This window comes from Pezoporus occidentalis, unplaced genomic scaffold (assembly GCF_034315485.1).
Source record: "Pezoporus occidentalis ecotype Australia unplaced genomic scaffold, CSIRO_AGI_Poc_V1 ctg27, whole genome shotgun sequence".
Classification (NCBI taxonomy): Eukaryota; Metazoa; Chordata; class Aves; order Psittaciformes; family Psittacidae; genus Pezoporus; species Pezoporus occidentalis.
The window spans coordinates 1,179,793-1,197,017 of NW_026914611.1; the positions used below are offsets into that span (position 1 = coordinate 1,179,793).

Consider the following 17,225-nt stretch of genomic DNA (forward strand, 5'->3'; position numbering starts at 1 on the left):
TTAAATTCTATAATGTAGTCTCTGACATTCAGACTCAGTTCTTGTGTTTGTACTCATGATAGAGTTCTCTATTGCAGCTTGTCTAGAAACACAGTTATCCTTTAATATCAGTGTGAAATTTTGCCACAATTCAATCACTCAGAAAAAGCAAACATCAAATAAAGGCAGGGAGGTCAATGGGTGTCAGAACTGTCTGTATGTTTTAATGACTCACCCGGGGAAGCTAGTTGGCTTCCACATTTCAAGATTTGTGATAATTGGGGTCAGGTTATGTAATTAATTATAGTTGGGAACTTGGTGAGTAATGAAATGGAAATTTTGCCCACTTCTTAGTACTACAGAAGCTGCAAAAACTTCTGTTTCGTCACTGTCATCTTCCCTGTTTTTATTGCCCTTGGCCACAATGGAGGCCCGCTGCATCATAGGCTGTATGAGCATGGTCAGTCAGTTCAGAGAGGTGGTTATTCCCCTTTACCCAACACTTGTAGATAAAATTTACGCACTGCCTCCAATTTTGGGGCCTACGGTACAGGAAAAACATTGATAAACAGGAATGAGTATGAAAGAGGCCACTAGGATGTTCAGGTCTGGAGCACTTTTCCTGACTTTCAGGCTGAGGTACCTGGACTGGTTCAACCTGGATGAGGGATAGCTTACTGGGGGACATGACAGCAGCCCTCAAAACCTAAGGTAAGATTATCAAAAAGATGGAGCCATGCTCTTTGCACTGGTGCAAGATGTGAGTATCAAAAAAAAATGTGTATAAGTTGAAACAACAGTATTTCAGGCTTGATTTAAGTAAAAGGAATTCTCCACAACAGACAAGAAGCGGAGCAGGCTGCCAGGAGATGTAGTGTATGCTGCATCCTTGCGGTCTTCAAGGTCCAATTAGACAAAGCCCTGAGAGAGCTGGTCCAAGCTCATGGCTGATCCTGGTTTAAGAAGGAGACCTCATTAGTTCCTTCCCACTCTCAATTATACCATAATCCTATATCATAACACCATGATTGACCAGTTCTTTGGTAGGTAGGATAAATGATGAGCTCACAATCTGATGTCAGACAAGTGATTAGGAAGCACCTAACAGGGCACTTTTCATGTCTTACAAATTTCCATTAAAAAATTAGAATGCACTGCTGTAAGACACATCTGTTACAAATCTTTCAGCTATAAATTTCCCTGAAAAGCCACAGGAATGAAAGCAGAGATGGCATAAAAATAAATACATTTGTATTTGTATTTATTTATCTATGCAGTATCCCGAGTGAACCTAAAAGTACAGACAGGCACTTTTTATTGGAATGTTATTCATACGGGCTGAAGAAATTTGTAAATCAAACACATAATATTATTATGGAGAAAAATCACATAATGAATAAAAATAGATACTACAGCAGTCATAGAATTTTGTGCATTAATTTACAATTGAACTTAAACCAAAATCTGTTTCCTTTGCTGACAAATAATGAAATCAGAAATGTCATTACAAATATTCACTAAGGTACCAGTTTTGCTCCACTTGTCTCATTATCTTTAAGCAGTTTCTTCACACATATTTTCCTGGTTACTTCATACAGGATGTATATGCTTTATGTTTTGAATTACTGTATAACTTCCCAAATTTTAAATTCTTGTGTGGAGTTGAAACTTTGCTCATAGGTATTGCATATACTGGACTCATCTCCTGTAGTATACTTGGATTAATCTCCTGTAGTATGGTTTTCACAGTTATGCAAACACTCAGAGGAGTTAATATGCATAAGGTTGGGTTATGGAAGCATGCATATCTAGTGAAGGGTATGTTCCCAATATACGATAAGCAGTTATGAATTCCCCTTCATGTAATGCTTTATTGATAACTTAATTCAAATTGTATAAATACACTGTACTCAAAATATCTGTTTGAACACTATGCAATTTCTGTCTTTAATATTGATACGTATCATTGACAATATATTTCTACAATTCTGCTCTGGTTTGCACTAGACCATGGCATTTTGTCTTTTTTGTTTCTAATTACTAAAGGAAAAGGTTGAAATATTTACAAAAGTGTATCTGAGGCTGCTTTTCAAACAACATTTACAATTACTGCTATCAAAATCAGTTTTTGCTTAGCAAAACTCTGCAGTTGTTACTTACTGTCACCACGGCAAAGCAAAGGTCCCAGTTTGTAAGCTGCTTCAGAATTTGGTCTGTCAGTATCTGTGATCACAATTTCAGTCACTGGTAGATGATCTTTGTAGGAAAGGAATCCAGTATCATTAGTCCTGAAAAAGTAAAAAGATATGTCTCCTAAATGTTTCTGACAAATGTGTCATTATCGTTAACACATTGCTGGGAAAAAGGAAAGAACCAAATTCTGACTAAAGGGTTGCATAATTCTATAGGTAATACAAAAAACTGTGATCACAGACCTATGCTTTGGTATTGATACTGTGTTCATTTGGCAGGACTGAAACAAATTAATGATAAGTGGGCAGACTTTTGGCTGCACTTGTCTGCATAACCATAGGAGAACTCTTTTTGACATAAAGGGGTACCTGACTGGCTGCTCAAGCTAATGTATTTACCTGTGTCAGTGATTTTATGTTGCTAAGGACATACTGTGTCTATAATTCGCTTTCTCTTCATTATGGAATAGTAAATGGCTTACTACAACTTTTAAATAAGTCTAAGGGGTTTGGTTCCTTTTTTCTTCTTTCATTTTGACAAAACTTAAAAAAAAATTACAAAATTACAAAGTCATGTCTAGTGTACAGGAAAAGCAGCATATGCTATAAATATGTAACTGTCATGAAAGGAAATACACAACCTAGCACTCAGAGCACACATACAGTACTTGTAATCTTAGATCAAATTGCTTGTTCAAAATCTCTGACAACTTAGTGTCAAAACAGAATGTAAAACTTTCATAAACACCAGTTTTGGCCCTAAAATTGCTTCTCCTGAAGGCCTGAAAATATTCAATCACTCAGGATCATTCTGGAAAATTAAATTTGTCCATTCAATCTATTTATAGTTGAATCTTCCTTTTAATCGGCAAAGCAAATACATCAGAGACAACAGAACAAACTCAGAGAGGGGAGTCAATCTGGAACTCACACTGCTCAGAGATTAAACACAAGACACAACTCATCAAGCAAGCCACCATGTTTCTCTGGGAATGTAGCTAGGCTTAGCAATCCCCTTTCTCAGTATATCGTGCACTAGGACTGAGACAACATGACGAGAGTCCATCCTTATACTGAATGAAATTAGTGATTTCCCCCCACCCCGTCCTTCCTCCTTTTACTAACATCACCATATTTCTGCTGCTTACAATTTCTGTTTATGTGTCTTGGACACAGTGCAAAAAAAAGTGTACATTTTTTTTTTCCATGAAAGATTTTTTCTCCATGAAACATTCTTTCTTAAGTGAGAAATGCAAAACATTTTTTTAATTAGATTTTTTTATGAGATGAGATATTGCAGATTTCTAATTTAAAACTGAAAAAAAAGCCCTCAAAACACTAAAAAAAGGATAGTTAAACTATGATGCAAATAAATGGAAAATAATAACTAGTTTGGCTCTTCTGCAGAGAGGATTTGCATTCTTGTAGATCTTTAGGACAAGATTTTTTTTTAAATAGTGTATTTTTTTGTTTTAGACTTAAAGATGCTTGATTAGTCAAACAAGGAATTTTAGAGCTAAATCTATGTCCAAACTATAAAATATATAGAATATCATAACCAGATTTTCAAAACCATGCTGCAAGTAACTCTGGGTTTCTGTGCTCTGAAAGCATCTGAAACAAGTACTGATTCTACCTGCTTTTTTCACCTTGTAAACAGTGTTGAGTCAACTGATTCAAACCAGTAGTCTCTAAGGAACCAAATGTAATACTAAACACAACTACCAAAACAAGTGTAAACAAAGCCTCCATAACATTGTAGTTACTGGGATAAGCCACCACTTAAACTGAAAATTAAAATGTCAGAAGTGAATATATATAAAAATTTAAGGAAGTCATATTTTTAATGTAACAGAATCATCAAAATGTTTTCACTTAGAGTGTCTACAGAGAAGACATGTGTATCATCCTCTATCTGCTTTATTTACAAGTGTGTTACCATTATAAATTAACCCATGTACATGAGCATAGATGAAATGAATGACAAAACTGAGCAAGAATGCATTACATATACTAGCAACTACTCAAAATCATCTCTTAAAATGAGCTAATCTTTTAACACTTGTTTTCCTTTTGGGAATCAAAAGTTGACTGTATTTTAGTACAGCATAATGATACAAAAATTCTCACATTTGTTTAATTTCTTTATTGGAATGAGAACAGAAGACATCACTCTGTGAGTTTTACTGCGTATCCTAATTCTTTCCCTCCAGAAACTTGTTAAGAATTTTCTAACTCTTTGTTGTATTTTCACTTCTGTATCTGTGTTCCCTGATCACGATGAGAGAATAAGCATCTTCCAAACAAATTCACTAGTAGTTCCTTTAAAGGAAGGATCTATAACTTGAGGAGAAAATAATGTATTGCTTCATTTTGTGCACATGAATATGATCCTAAGTACCTTTCTTACATTATTTATTTTTCAAAAACCAGATGTTGATACATTAACATGCTTATATTAATGTACTAACTGAATCTGATTTATATAAATATGCTTTACAAGTTTAAAAGCTTAAAAGTTTCTTCAGTACAAAAGCTTTCATTTGGAAGATCTTTTCCAGCTCTATAGAGTCCTATACTTTATTGGAGCTATTGATGAGGAAGTTGTATTTGATCCCCCTAATTGAAAAGTCAGGATCAGATTTGATATTGTAACAGGAACTCATCTCTTACAGTACTAATTCCAATGGGATCATAAATAATGTCAGAGAATTTCAAGTACAAGTGGAAGATCCACATCTTAGAAATACTTCTATCCCCTTAAAGTAGGATTCCATAACAGTTCTTTCCTTTGCTGAGAGCAAGGGTGTCCAATTTTAATTATCTAAGTTGTAGATGACAAAAAAGAAGGTAAAAAGTCTAAACGTAAAAAGTGTAATTAAAAATTACATGAAAAATGTACTTTTCTTCTTAATTATTTCCAGTATGCTAAAACTAATAACTGAAGCTGCATTAAAGGCAAAAGCTAATGTCTTCATATATATCATGCAATATACTGAAAAACTAGAAAGTATCTGTATAAAGGTAAACCCTTCCCAGAATTCATAGCAAAAGAATTAGCAATAATACTTAAAGGCATATATAATCATAGATCAGCTAGGCTGGAAAATACCTTTAAGGTCTGTGTTCTATACCAAAGAAACAGGTGACAGTATGGTATTTTAAATATACATTAACCTTGGTGTTCTAAATGTGCTAAGGCCTGTGTATTTTCTTTATTTACTTTCCAGGGAAAATATTATGAATAAACAACAGTAAAAAATCACCATTCATCTCTGTCTGCATCACAGTTGCAGTAATGCTGTGAATCAATACAGTTTCCCTGTAATCCACAAGCACACTTTCGTACAGCTGGCAAGGACCCTCCCCAGTAAGTCTGTATTTCATTGGTTCTTCCAATCCACCAGCTCAGTGGCATCCCGCCTAAAAGACAGGTTAGAGAAAATCAGTAACTAATCTCTTACTTCTTCCAGCTTTTCTCATCCAAGCAAGTTTCTGAAAGGTTAAGCAGAGAAAAATCACCCCTTAAATCTAAAAACTTTAAACAACAATTGGAAAAAAAATTTACTACATTTACTTGATAAATGATTATTCAGTTTAATACTTCATTATCAGGTATTAAATGATTGTCACAGGCTTTTGCTTGCATTAAGGCAAAGAGAACTCACAGTCCCTAGCTCAGCCAGCCATGATATTAGAATCATTTATCTTAAGTAGTGCATTAATATAATTCATTTTAAAATGGTCCATGGAAGAGGAAATGCCATCACCCTAAGAATCAGGGTAGTATATTCCTCAGTAAATACCAATTTCAGATCATGGAACTACCAGCAACAAAATGAGAAGAGTGACAGAAAAGCTGTGGAGAAATTGTCTCATCTCACTAGCAAGAATACTACTACCTGTATCTGTGACAAATGTTAAGAAGCTGAACAGTGGTGTTAATCAGAAATGCCCAAAGACAGCTGTTTGGTCACAGGCAGCAGATTCAGAATTTATATACTTTGCAGCAGAAATCATGTTAATGGCGCTCCCATAAGCAAGATGATTTATCTGGTGAGCAGAAGTGAGGTTTCCCAGGACTATTACATCTCTGTGTGTTGCATCCAGTCAGCATTATTTGTAGCAAGATGATAAAACTGGATGTTTTCTTAATGTTACAATACTGCAGATTAAGCTTAAAGATGTTGCGAAGCAAGCACAGCAGCAGGAAATATATCCTGAACAGATAATAGCTAAAAGATACAAAGCATAAAAATAAACCATCTCAAATGAGAAGGAAGAAGGGTGATAGATGCAATGTTTGAATGTCAAAGCCTGAGAAGAAATCAAGGACTGATAAATTATTTTCTTATAGATGCACTTCTTTTTGCTGTTGTCGGATCTCCAAGTATTCAGCAGCAGGCCCCCACGAAGAAGCTGGAATTTATCCTAGTCTCAGCTTTACTTATAACTGTCACTGTTTACTAAACCTCACTGTTAGAAAAGACCTCTGTTACACTGACAGTCTCTCAGATTATAAACACATTGACTGCATTCATTACCACACAACTGTCAGCACAGCAGGCCAAAAACCAGTATGAGCATTTTCTGGAAAAGTCAAACTTGCATAATGGCATCAACGTCCAATATCAGTGTTTGTGTTTGCAAGCCATCACAGGAGGAAGAAAACCTAGTGGCAGTTTATAAATAATTTATCAGACACCACTTTAAAAAGCTTCCAACATCTAAGACTGTAAAAAGCAGAGTATTTCTGCTGTTTCAACAACACAGCTTAGGTTTATACTGTAATTAGAATTAATATTCCCAGTCTTTCACTAGGGACATTTGGGTATCTTTAAAAAATGGTCTCAGTTATTTGTTCATATAGCTGGGTGAAAAGACAGTATTTACTGAAAGGCTGCAAGTTCATACTGATTAGCCCAGATCGTTACCCTTGCTTTGGCAGAAAATATTGACTAAGGAAAATGAAGCTTCTTAGTAAAATGTTTAGAGATTTCTTCATGACGATCACATAAATGTATTAACAGGTGACTACTTTAATTATGTTGTTCACAAATGCTATACAGGCTGATTGAATATAATGTATTCTTAAAATACAGTCAGTTAAGAATTTCTTTAAGACTTCCTATTCCAAAAAATATTTTATATGACCATCACCAAATTTTGTACTTGTCAAATATAGCTAGTGATACAGATAGCAGAAGTTGGAGGGATTAAATTGTGTAGGCAATTTGATAATGTACCTATTTGCATTTCAAATTCTGCTATTTCATTGTGCTTATAATAAATGAAACAGAACAAACTTATTTCAGTAAAATGTTATTTGAATTTCATTTCAATGCTAAGTAATGCTTCAATTATCAGCTATGTGGGATTGACTGTTTTTTGTTTGGTTTGTAATACTGACTATAAGATCATTCAAAGAAACATGCATAAAAATCAGCAAGAAAATACATAAATGTGATCTTAAAACAGGAAAACTTGGTGAAGACTATCATCATAGTCTTCACTATGAATAGATGAAATAGCAACTAATTTAGCAAGGGAAAATTTCAAGTAAGATCACTTTACTTTCCTAAACTTCAATTTTTTAAAGCATTTCTATTTGAAACAGAATACTTATCTAGCTTTCTGAGCTCTTTTAAATAGGATGAACATCCTATAAAATTTAATTATAATTCACATGTAAAATTGCCATTTCCTCACAAAAAATTTTAGTAAAACTTTTGAAGTTTATGGTTCTATTGAGACATGAAAAGTTAGAATGCATACTTGCTAAAGCAGGCTGAAAATTACACGTTTCACGTAAAAATAGGTAATAAATCTATTTCCAAAGCTCTCAAAAAAATAGAACTATATTTTTCTGTAACAAACAAATTTTCAAATCCAAAATTGCTGCTCTTCAGAGGAGTATGTTTTGTCTTATCTTTATGCCCTTCAGGTGAAAGATATATCTTGATGAAAAAAGATATGAAAACAATGGAGGATGCCAAATTCCCCCTTTTTTTCCCAAGCCCTCTGATATCCAGGACATAAAAGAAGTATTTCATGGGGTTGCATGAACTTATAATTTTCAAAGATACTAGAATTTCCTTTTCTATGATATCAGTAACTTTTAAATGTTTATTTCTGAAAGAAAAAGATGATAAATTGGAGGATATTTGAAAAACTTCCTCTCACAGCCTCAGAAACAAATTTAAAATGTAAGCCTCAGCTTATATTTCATAGTATTCAAAGAATAAATGTATTTGCCAGACTAAAACTATTTTAGTAAATATTCACACCACACTGTTATCAGTTTAGATGCATCCCAGTTTTAAATAGGGCTTATCTAAGCATTCCCAATTTTGCTTAAGAGTAGATTGCTTGACTGCTTCTAAAACTGTAGATATGTCTTTTAGAAAGCAGCACTGATGCAGCTAATTCTGTAAAGAGCTCTGCTTAAGAGTGAGCTAGATATCTGGTCTACATAATTTTAAAGTGATTGCTCAGGTCTTATTTAGCTACAACCTCTACAGTGTGTAAATATAACCCTAATCTTCTGCCACTTATGAAACCTTTTGGACTCTTATGTGCACCAAGACATTGGAAGGAGTGGCTGATATTCCAGAGGGTCACACCGCTGTCCAAGGGCTAAAAAACTTGCTAACAGAAACCTCATGAAATTTAACAAGGGGAATTGCAAAGTTCTGCACCTGAGGAGGAACTGCCACAGGCAGCAAAATATGCTGTGGGCCACCCAACTGGAAAGCATTTTGGCTGAAGAGAGCCTGGGGGTCTTGAAGGACACAAGGTTGAACTTGAGCTGTCAATGTGCCCTTGCTGCAAAGAAGGCTATTGTTATCCTGAACTGAATTAGGAGGTTGAGATGTTGCCAGCAGGTAGGAGGAGGTGATTACTCCCCTCTCTTCAGCACAGGTGAAACCACACATGAAGAAAGGCACACATGGAGAATTTTGGGGAGGGATCTCATCCATTTACGTAAATGCCTAAAGGGAGGGTATAAAGAAGGCTCTTTCCAGTTGTGCCCAGTGACAGGACAAGAGGCAATGGGCACAAACTGGTATATGGGATGCTCTTCCTGAACATCAGGAAAAAATGCACTGTTAGGGTGACTGATCACTGGCACAGATTGCCCAGAGAGACTGTGGAGTTGTCCATCCCTGAAGACATTAAAAAGTGGTCTGGACATGGTCCTGGACAAATTCCAGGTTGCCATGTTTGAGCAGAGGCACTGGACTTGGTGACCTCTGGACATCTTTTCCAGCCTTGGCTACTCAGTGATCTGTGTGTCTGTGATTCTAAGACTGTGCTAAGACTCATGTTGTTTGCTGCTGATGTTAATTGAGATGTTGAAAACATCTGTTTCAGTGGATACTCTAAGCACACTGAACGCTGAGCTCCCAAAAAAACAGTATTAACACATACATTTTGAAAAAAGCACCCACTTTTTTCTTTCTCCTTGTAGGTGAGACCTAGCCCTTCAAAATAATAGAGCAGTCTATATCTACAAAGAGACATCTGCTTGTTCTCTCAGGAACTTCATCTGGTTTCACTGTTATTCTAAGTGAATGGGTTAAAAAGGATCTATCCTTAGTAAGTCATCCACCATGGTCACTATCTTTGGGCTAAAAAATGTCAGATATAATTCGTGAAATGTAAAAATCTGAGTTTGATTTAAAGGAAGTGATTGAATTAATGTTATAAAATATAAGGCAAAGTTAAAACATCCTCTAAACAGTTGTAAGGTGTGGTTCTGGATGCTTTCAAACAGAGAGGGAAACTTAAACCCTAACTTTCCTTAATAAGTGTTATTTCATCTCTAAATCACAAAACTCAGCTTTGACTGTTTTAAGTGTCCTTCCTGCAGAAACCAAGACTGACCATCACTTGATCCTAGCTTTCTGTCACTTCAGAGTTCTTTCAGAACAGACTAAAGGCTATTCTTTAAAGGAATGGCAAGCTGCATTTGGTACAGTCTTTGGTAATGTTTAAACAAAGAAGGATTTTAGAAAATCTATAAAACTCACAAATAACTTTTCCATGCTTATAACTTCTATTCACTTCTACCATTCAAACCTCTAAATTTTAGATGTCTCAGCACAATTGACCTAATGCACTGTACTGGGTTCAGCAGTAGCAGTCATGTTTTTTCCTTTGTGTTAGCTGGTGCAGTGCTGTGTTTTGACTTCCAGCCTGAGAACAGTGTTGGTGAAGCCAACCATATCTAAGTATTTCTGTGCAATCTCATTGGATTACAAGATGAAAAATAAAAGTCCTACTTGCCTGGGTCTTTCCCTCTGCTCCTGTCTTCTCCAACCTAAATGTTTTCATTGTTTCCAGTCTGATCACTCAACTGGAACTCGTGAGTTGAGAAACTGGGGTTTATTTTGGGGGTTTGGGTGGCTTCCACTTAGCCTGTGATATGTAATGTCTAATATCAACAGGAATCTTGAAACCCTTTGCTTGGTGTAAATCAGGCTTTTGACCATCTAACCATAACTTTAGTTTGGAATCCATACGTAAAAGGACGCTCAGGGGGACATCTTAAGGCATAAGTTCAACTTTTATGCTGTAGAGATGTTTTTAAGCAGATAATTCTGCCAAAAGTAAATTCTAGTCCAAGAAGTCCAGTGCTATCCATGATGTTATTAAGGAGAAAGAGTACGTATTTCAAGAGTTTAGAGACAGAACCAAAGACTGCTGCAGTCAGAGACCTGCCTTATGCTGAGTAGGAAAGGTTGCCATTAAATCAATTTGAGCAGTTTCAGAGTTTCTGGTGGTGTAGTCAAATGATTTTACATAATTTTCAAAAGATGGTAAACAATAAGATGTTTTTCTTCCTCATTATTTGGACTATTTAGAAGGAATTTTAATGGTAAATCCTATTAACAGTAGCTCTGTGTCAGTGAGAGTTAAGATTTAAGTACACTGCATAAACTTTATTTTTCCTTAAGTACGTCAGAATGTCTCCATTCATTATTCTCTTAAAAAAAATATATACTTTTGTCAATAATCCATATTTTAACTTTTTTTTTTTTTTTTTTTTTTTTTTATGGATGCCTATGCTGGATAGTAGAAATTTAATGTTACCAGTGCTTTTTGTCAAGCACTCACACTATGTTTAAATGTTCAAAAGCATTCAGGAATAAACTTCTGATATCTATGCTCTAGTGTGTGTTAAGGAGATATTTCCTCAATAATTCCTTCATTAATGTTTAAAAATCCCTGGAAGGCAGCCCAAGAAGAGCTCTGTTAATTTAAAAGATTTATGAGAGAAATTAACTTTGAGAGCACTTCATTCTATGAATGAAGATCATTATAAACTGCCATTTGTGTTTTTCTGGTTTAAATATCTCTTGGTAACTTACAGAAGTAGGAACACTATATATATGAAGTAGTTCAAGCTCTGTAGTAGCAAAATACTATGACCTTGACAGAAAAAATACCTATAGTAGCCAGTAAAATGAAAGGTACCATACAACATAATAAGATTTGTTTGCTTTACTTACCTTGCTTATCTAAAAGCCTTGACTTTTTGCAGTGGTAAGCAAGCTCCTGTTCACAGTGCTCTGCATGGTTAATTGTAGCCTGAAGCTGGTCTAGGCTGGCAGAGTACTTGAAAAACACAGTGTGGGGGTTCTCTCGATTAGCACTTTTGACTCTGGTTAGGTTGGTGTTGTTATGTTGCATAATTGTCCATGTTGCATCTTTCAAAATACATGTAATAAGCAATAAAGAATGAGAAGTAGTTGCATAAATTGCTAATGGAAAGAGAATGCATGATGAAATCAACCAAACTTTAAGGTGATTTCTTTGATCACAAAAAGTGCTTTCGGGCATACAAACAGAGACGTAAATCTGAACATTATCACACCATGACTGTAACAGGTATTCAGCTTGTTATGATAATTGAATTAAAAAAGCATAAGTGACAACATCCCAATAATGGTCTCTACAATAAGATATAGTTTACTTCATAAATTGCACTAAAAGAATAAAAGGAAATAATGCTTATTATTGTTATTTTGCCTGTTTTTTTAAATAAAATAACAGTAAATTTTATTTTACATTTTAGTTACATTACAACTATAAATTAATTTATTCTGTGTGAGAAAATGGCCTACATATTTTTTCTATTATAAAAGGAAGCTAAAGTAGCTTGCAAATACTGTATTTACTGTAAAACTAAGACTACATGAGGGTGAGTTATCCCAGCCATCTAAAATCAAATTGTAGTAATTATGTAAAGTACTGTTAAAACCCTGTATTTATTCAAGAACTAAGAAGCACAGTTTCCAGAGGTCAATAGGAAATTTTTTCTAAACATCTGACATAATATTAATTTATGGCAACTACCATGGTATTGCTATTTGATTCGGTACTATAACATGGTGAATACCAGTTCGGAACTGAGAGCTGCATTTCCCTAAAAACCACACACTGCTCTTCAGTAAACTTTTGACTCAGATACGGCTGGGTAAGTCAGCTATGTATTTCATTGCATTGCGTAGACAGACTAGGATTCGTACAAACTGAAGCATGCAAAATATTTCCAAAATACTTATTCCAGAAGCAATTAAACCGTGTCTGCAAGACTGTTTTTTCCACAAATCAGTAGTAAATATTCAGTACTCCAAATATTATTTTTAGAAAAATATGTTCCGAAGTAATGCTTTTGTAATAAAAGAGCAGAAAATACTTGTATATAAACACACAGATAATTCAAGTGGTTGATCAATAAACAATATATTGCCTGTTTATAAAAGGTATGTGCTAAGATGTGCACTCTGCTGTGAAACAGACTTTGTCCAACTTGGAGCCGTGTTGGTTACACTAAGGAACAAAGCAGTTCAATAGCTTTACAGTTATCTTGGCATTTTTTCATTAGAAGTCTTTTTTTACCATTCTACAGCAATGATGGAATGCATTTTTAATTTTTAAAACCTACTACAACTCAAAACAACACAGATCAAGATCTAAACTTGGCATAACAATATTTATATGAAGGCATTACTTTAAAAGCTACTAGAGATAATAGACTAATTACTGTATATTTACTTTAAGTAGAAAAATAATTTTTCTGTACAGTGAGTCACAGGAAGGATAAAACTGGCTGGTACAATAACACAGGAATGCATTGCTTACTCTGTCCTATTCTTCGCGTACAAGGAAATGTTAACGTTGGTGTCCTGGTTTCAGCTGAGATAATTTTCTTCCTAGCATCTGGCACAGTGCTGTATTTTGGCTTTAGTCTCAGAATATTGTTGATAACACACCAGTGTTTTAGTAGTTGCTCAGTAGCACCCACCCTGATATAGATTTCAGTCTCTCGCTCTCTGCCAGTAAGGAGTTGGAAACAGAGACAGGACACCTGACCAGAACTAGTCAAAGGGATATTCCATAACAGAGCACAACGTCCCCAGTATATAAACTGAGGGGTAGCATCCAGAAGGGATGGATCACTGTTTGGGCTGGGCTGGGTATTGGTCAGTGGATGGTAAGCAATTGTATTGCGCATCACTTGTGTTTATTGGTGTTGTTTTGTTCTTTTTTCTTTCCCCTTTTTATATTCTCTCCCCTTCTTATTTCTGTTATTGTTATTATTATTATTATTAATATATTTTAATTTACTTACTAAAGTGTTCTTATCTCGGTCTGTGAGTTTTACACTGTCTCGATTCTCTTCCCCATCCTGCTCAAGGATGGAGAAAGGAGTGGAGGGGTAAGCGAATTGCTGTGTGGTACTTAGTTGCTGGCTAGTTTTAAACCATGACAATCAGATACTCTGCTTAGTAGTACAGAGATTACTCCCTTCATGTTTTTTGAAATATAAATTGCCTCAAATATGTGCAGTTGATAAAGGCTCCTGTGATTTTCCTGTTTTGCACATTTACCATACCTCCTTATGAACAGGGAAGCACTGAGCTTATTGTGTTTCAGCTTCCAGTCACAAAGCCTATAACAATCTGACTCCCATGTCTAGAATATACTTCAAGGTAGGGGTGAGCAGGCTCCTGGCTGAAGCCAGTCTGGGTCAGGCAAGTTTAGATTCATCTTTGCTGTATTCTTGTATCTTAATGGCCAATGTAATTTGAGTACATATAGGAAATAATATTTTTTTTCTAACTTGTAGGATTGATGATAATATTTCTTATGTTCTAAAAGCAGTATTTCAAACTCTTTAACAGAGTTGTATTTTATTGTATTCCATTAGCTTCCTATGGGCTACACATGGCTGACATTATAAGATTATTTACAGAGAGGAAAGAACTCACAGTCACTTAAAGGACAAGTATTCATCAGAAAATCTAAAGGAAATATCAAGGCGAGATGACTATTCAAAAAATGCTATATTACAGGACTCTATCTTCCTTTTTATTATTATTTTATTATTTTATTAGTATAACTTTTTAATTATATTATTATTACTACTAGCTTTTGGTCAAATTATAAAATTTTATTAAATACACACTCGTGTCAAAAAGCAGATGGCAAACTTAGATTTTTTTTTTTTTTGTACATGCACATACGCACAGACACAAATATATCCAAAGGCTATGCTGGCATAAAAATTTAGACAAGTCAGCTATCAGACTTTTTATCACACTCTCAAATTTACAAAAGAAAAAAAAGATCACTGCAGTATTTGGTCATCTTAGCTGGCAGGGTGAACTGTAGTCTTTTCATTCTGAAAATGACTTCCAAGAATATAACCAGGGAAAGGCACCTCCCTCCCAGCTGTATGAAAAGAGAGCACCATGAATGTCAAAGACAAGGCATTGCTGTAAGAAATGTGGGCATCTGCCTTCCCTGCCTCTGGTGGGAAAAGGGAATACTAGTCATGACGAAATGGGGAACAAAACAAATACAGAAGATTCATCCTGTCAGGCTGCATCTAAAGATGAAGAACTGATCAATGAAGTTTGCTTAATGTGGTGAATAAGGAATGACTGAGGAAAACAGTAACAGCTGTTCATGGACACAAAAGGATAAATCAGACACTACACTGTACTGGAGGGTTATACCCACTTAAAAAAAAAAAAAAAAAAAAGCAACCAACAAACAAACAAACAAAAACCCAAAACAACAAAAACCCCAAAGGCATCTTTCTGCTGTGATTCTTTGGTCTCTTTTAGTCTCAGAGGGCACTAGCATATTTCTTCTTATGGGCATGTGCCAATTTGAAGTTGTGGTTTAAGCCCAGTCAGCTGCACAGCTCACCCGCTCCCCTGCGTCTTCCTCCCCCCACTCCCAGAGAGATGGGGAGGAGAACCAAAAGAATGTAGCTCCCACGGCCTGAGATAAGAACAGTCCAGTAACTAAGTTATAACACAAACCACTACTGCTACCACCAATAATAATAATGATAACGGAAATAACAAGGGAAGAGAATAGAGGTGCTCACCAATTGCCGACCGATACCCAGCTCGACCCAAGCAATGATCTAGCCCTTCTGGGTAACTGTCACCAGTTTATATAGTAGGCATAATGTGCTGTGGTATGGAATACCTCTTCGGTCAGTTTGGGTCAGGTGTCCTGTCTCTGCTTCCTCCTGGCTTCCCCTCCTCCCTGGCAGAGCATGAGACTTGGAAAGTCCTTGGTCAGGGTAAACATTACTGAGCAAAAACTAAAAACATCGGTGTTATCAGTGTTGCTCCCAGGCTGAAAGTCAAAAAAACAGCACTGCACCAGCTACTAAGAAGAAGAAAAATTACTGCTACTGCTGAACCCAGGACAGAAGTGTACCTACCATGAGCTACCACAGTCAAATATAGAAGTCAAAGTCAGGACATGACATGCTAAGAGTAGTTAAATTGCACACACTGATTGAGATGATGAGAATTGTATTATGATAAGTATTCTTTAGATCACTGTGAAAATCAGCCAGTGCCACTGGCAGCCAGGGTCCTGTCAATTTCTCAATAAATAAATGTGACTAAAAACTGTTTACAAATCAACATCAAAAGCTTATGATAATGTTTCAAAGTCAAGCTCTTAACACTTAGGATGCAACTAAATCAAATTCAAGTATAGCTTATTCATACAATTTTTCAGAGTTATAACTGTGTAACAATATATTTTTGTCACATAATACAATGAAGTGTTTCCATCATCATGGCTGGAAAGCAATTCAAATAAATAGAGGCTAAGCAAAACGAAAAGGAAACAGGCACAAATAAAATAATAATTTCAAAAAGCCATTTAAATGTAAGATTCATTAAAAGGACATATACCAGTAGACATTCATAGACAACTAGTTTATTATAAAGCATACAGACAAAAACCTCTGATATCTAAACCTTCTGGTGATGTGAATGGTGATTCAAAGAGCAGAAGAGGAGGCACAGTGCCTGAAAGTGAGGTTGTGAGAGTCCCACTGATTGCACTTCCATTCTCCAAAAGATTTACTTGCAATTTGAAAAATTAAGCTTAATGTCTATATTCCTCATAACAATGGCCAACTCTGAATTACAATTTTTCAGAAAGCTGCCTGGAAAAATCAGTATTTTTCTTGTAAAATATAGCTTATTTCTCATTTTCTTAAATGTTCTCAAGAGTCTGTACCTTCAGCAAAAATAAAGCTGCATCCCAAGAATGAACTAGTATGACATTGTCTCCATATGGAACATGTCTCACGCAAAACACAACAGAAACGCTATGTTAGATTCACAGCCTGAATCCTATTATTATTCTAATTTCTTAGCCTAATTCTTTGCCCAGTATTCTGAGCTAAGGAGTTACCTTCATTTTGCTGTGTATGTATACATTAAACTTATGAGGTACAACGGCTTATTACTTGATAACTTGTGTTTCAATATAATGAGCATGCATACAGACCCAGCTGTGAGTTAAGAAAGTTTATCACCTCACCTGTCATATTACAGTATACGAGAAACGGTCCCAATGGGCCACTTCCATCTGAATCAATATTGAAAAAGCCTGAAGTGTTCCCTCTGTGCTTATAGGCTTCACATGATTGCTCATAGATGGCTGTAAAAGAACACATTCTATCACAAATGTAATGGCATAATTTTACATTTTAGTCAG

The 17,225-nt window shown here is 35.5% G+C and overlaps 1 protein-coding gene across 1 annotated transcript in view; it reads right to left on the bottom strand.

Moving 5' to 3' along the window:
• The window catches only part of CNTNAP4 (contactin associated protein family member 4), a 227,594-nt gene that overhangs the window by 36,977 nt on the left and 173,392 nt on the right, over positions 1-17,225 (bottom strand). The window contains exons 12-15 of the mRNA XM_062624584.1: positions 17,049-17,168; positions 11,687-11,884; positions 5,438-5,594; positions 2,140-2,267 (exon numbers count right to left, since the gene is read on the bottom strand). Of these exons, the coding sequence (XP_062480568.1) occupies positions 2,140-2,267; positions 5,438-5,594; positions 11,687-11,884; positions 17,049-17,168 (603 nt within the window). The remainder of the gene's footprint in view (positions 1-2,139; positions 2,268-5,437; positions 5,595-11,686; positions 11,885-17,048; positions 17,169-17,225) is intronic.